Source organism: Sinocyclocheilus grahami, unplaced genomic scaffold (genome assembly GCF_001515645.1).
Source record: "Sinocyclocheilus grahami isolate Dianchi unplaced genomic scaffold, SAMN03320097.WGS_v1.1 scaffold1211.1, whole genome shotgun sequence".
NCBI lineage: Eukaryota > Metazoa > Chordata > Actinopteri > Cypriniformes > Cyprinidae > Sinocyclocheilus > Sinocyclocheilus grahami.
Genome location: NW_015506390.1, coordinates 35803 through 38660, shown reverse-complemented (window position 1 = coordinate 38660; position 2858 = coordinate 35803). Strand labels below are relative to the sequence as shown.

At 49.2% G+C, this 2858-nt stretch overlaps 1 protein-coding gene across 1 annotated transcript in view; it reads right to left on the bottom strand.

The window, feature by feature from the left end:
- Positions 1–455: 455 nt before the first annotated feature.
- The window catches only part of LOC107568073 (ICOS ligand-like), a 26057-nt gene continuing 23654 nt past the window's right edge, over positions 456–2858 (bottom strand). Inside the window, exon 4 of the mRNA XM_016253916.1 lies at positions 456–1168. Coding sequence (XP_016109402.1) covers positions 990–1168 — 179 coding nt within the window. The 3' untranslated portion in view covers positions 456–989. The remainder of the gene's footprint in view (positions 1169–2858) is intronic.

The following is a 2858-nucleotide window of genomic DNA, read 5'->3' as shown; positions in this document are numbered from 1 at the left end:
TTTTTGCCGATTCCGATTTTCTTTCTAAGAACTATAATTGACAGCATATTCAAACAAAAATCTACATTTCTTCAATGCAAAGTTTTATTTTCATAAAAAAACAAGTCAAAAGTCAGTAATAAAATAACACAAAAAAATGGCAAACAACAGCACAAATATATGCAATAAAATACAGACAGCTATGAAACTAAGTTTTTCAGGTTAAGTAAGTTTTTATTCAGGTAAGAAATACTACAGAAATTAAAGTAATCAAATGTAAAATAACACATCCAGTGTTATTTTACATTTGATTACTTTAATTTCTGTAGTTTTCATTTAAAAAAATTTAATACAGATTAATGCTTACCATTGAAGTTATAAAATTTATTCAGTCAAGAGCAGAAAGTGATTTTCTTTGTCTTTTGTTCTTTGATTAACATGACAGACAGCAGTAGGAATATTGAACTGTGGTCCCTTTAAGAGTTTATCCACGGACCCAATATATAGGGCCAGTTTACACCTAGTCATTTCATGCGTTTTCGCTGATCGGATATCTATCTGATTTGTTAAAACGTTTCCATCTACACTTGGCCACATAAATGTGTCGTCGCAAAACGGATATAAATCCGATCTTCGATTCCCGCGCTATATTTAAGTAGTAGAGCACCTTGCAACTTAAAATCCAAAACCACAAACAACCACATCACATGTCACTTTAGACTGCTAGGTGGCCTTATAGTGTGCAGATAAGGAAGATACAGAAACACTCATTCATTCTAGTGGTTTTCTGTTCTTCAAACAAATGCTTTGTCTACTCGTCTTTTTATTTATTTTTCTATCCGAAGCTGCTGCAGCAACAATGAAAGCACCAACCTCCTCCTCTGACTCCATGTTTAATGCAAAAGCTCATGCAGTTGCTGCAGGAAAGCAAAGCTGTACAGTTGCTTCATTTACCAACTGTTTCATCAGGACTATCAGCCTTTACCGATTCATATTGTGTACTCAAAACCTCACGAGTGGCTTCCCCGTAGCTGATTGAGCACTTTTTTTCTCAAGAATACTACAATGAAAACTATAACCGATATAAGTAACACAAGTAATATAATGCAAACCAAGAGCAAAGGCAGCGATGGCCCCATTCCCTCATGGTCTGTTTCTCCTTGGTTTCCTTGTTCAGTGGATACAGAGTCTGAAAAAAAAGTTGTACAGAAAACATTACATCACTGTGATAGAGGCAACACAGGTCGATCTACAATTCATAGCAGCATTCTCTGAGAAACCTGATGACCAAGTCGTGCTTCCCCAAAGACTTACCGTCTACTGCCTCATGATGCGCAGCAATGGTGGCAACATACACTTTAAAGGTGGAGGGAGACAGCCTTCACTTTCGCGTAGCCGAGTCTGATGGTTCTCATGAGCCAGCGAGACGGCCTGGGGAGCGCTAACCAGGCCCCCAGTGACCGAACAAGTGGGACCAGGGAAACCACTGACGTACCCGTAGTGGGGCAGCGAAGTGGAACACAGGGACCCAACCCAGGAGGGTAGCCAGTGGCAGAACAGAAAAAAACGGGAACAAAAGATTCTCCACCCGGCCCTCCTCTGGGCGAAGGAGTGGTGCGGTCACCATTTCCTGAAGAGCAGGATCCAAGGAGGGCGCCCTCAGCAGCGAGCAGACAGAGGGGCTGCACCCGGCGGTGGGGTGGAGACAGCAGCAGACCGCCGGGGCAGGATGTGTCGAAACGCCTCCATCTGCTTCTGCGCAGCGGAGAACTGTTGGGAAAAGCCCTCCACAGCTTCGCCGAATAGGCCGGCCTGGGAGATTGGGGAGTCCAGGAAGCGATGCTTGTCGGCCTCCCTCATTTCCGCCAAGGTCAGCCATAGGTAGCGCTCCTGGACCACCAATGTGGACTTCGTCTGAACCAGGGCCTGCGCCGTGACTTTCGTCGCCCTAAGCGCGAGGTCCATCGCCGTGCGCAGTTCCTGCAGCACACCTGGGTCAGCACCACCCTCGTGCAACTGCTTCAACGCCTTGGCCTGGTGGACTTGCAGGAGGGCCATGGCGTGCAGAGCGGAAGCGGCCTGTCCAGCAGCATTGTAAGCCTTAGCCGTCAGAGCGGCCGAGAACTTACAGGCCCTGGACGGAAGGCGTGGACTACCTCTCCAGGCGGCGGTGCTTTGCGGACAGAGCTGCATAGCAATAGCGTGCTCGACTGGGGGGATGTCCACATACCCTTGGGCCGCCCCACCGTTGAGGGTGGTGAGGTCGGAGGAGGCATCAAGTCTGTTTCAGACAGAAAAAGGTGCCTTCCAAGACTTAGTAACCTCCTCATGCACTTCCGGGAAGAATGGAACCAGAGGCGGCTGCCGACGACCGGCCTGCGCCCCCAGGAACCAATAATCCAGTCTCGAGCGTTCGGGAGAAGGAGGAGGCCTCCAGTGCAGCCCGACACTCTCGGCGGCCCGTGAAAGCATAGCAGTCAGCTCTGGATCTGACTCGGGCAACGCCACTCTTCCTGATGGAGGCAGCACAGCCGAATCCTCATCTTCAGAGCCTAGCTCGCCCTCCGATGCAGTGATCAACATCCTGTCATCCGCCTGTGCTCCGCAAAAGATGCTGGACCGCCCTGTCCGAGGATCCAGCACACTCGTCCGGGAACACCAGGTGGTGCGGCATGCTAGAGAAATGAGAGGCCCACGGAGACGTACTCGACGGGGAAGCTCTCACCGTGATCCTCAGATCTCCCTGACCATGAACCGAAGCAGCCCTCCGAGCTAGAGCGGGGCATGGCAAGGGGGATACCACCCCCCCGTTTAATGAGGAGTTATCTAGACCGCAACGTCGCGATGGTCATGTTCCTGCACTGAGAACATGACTCATC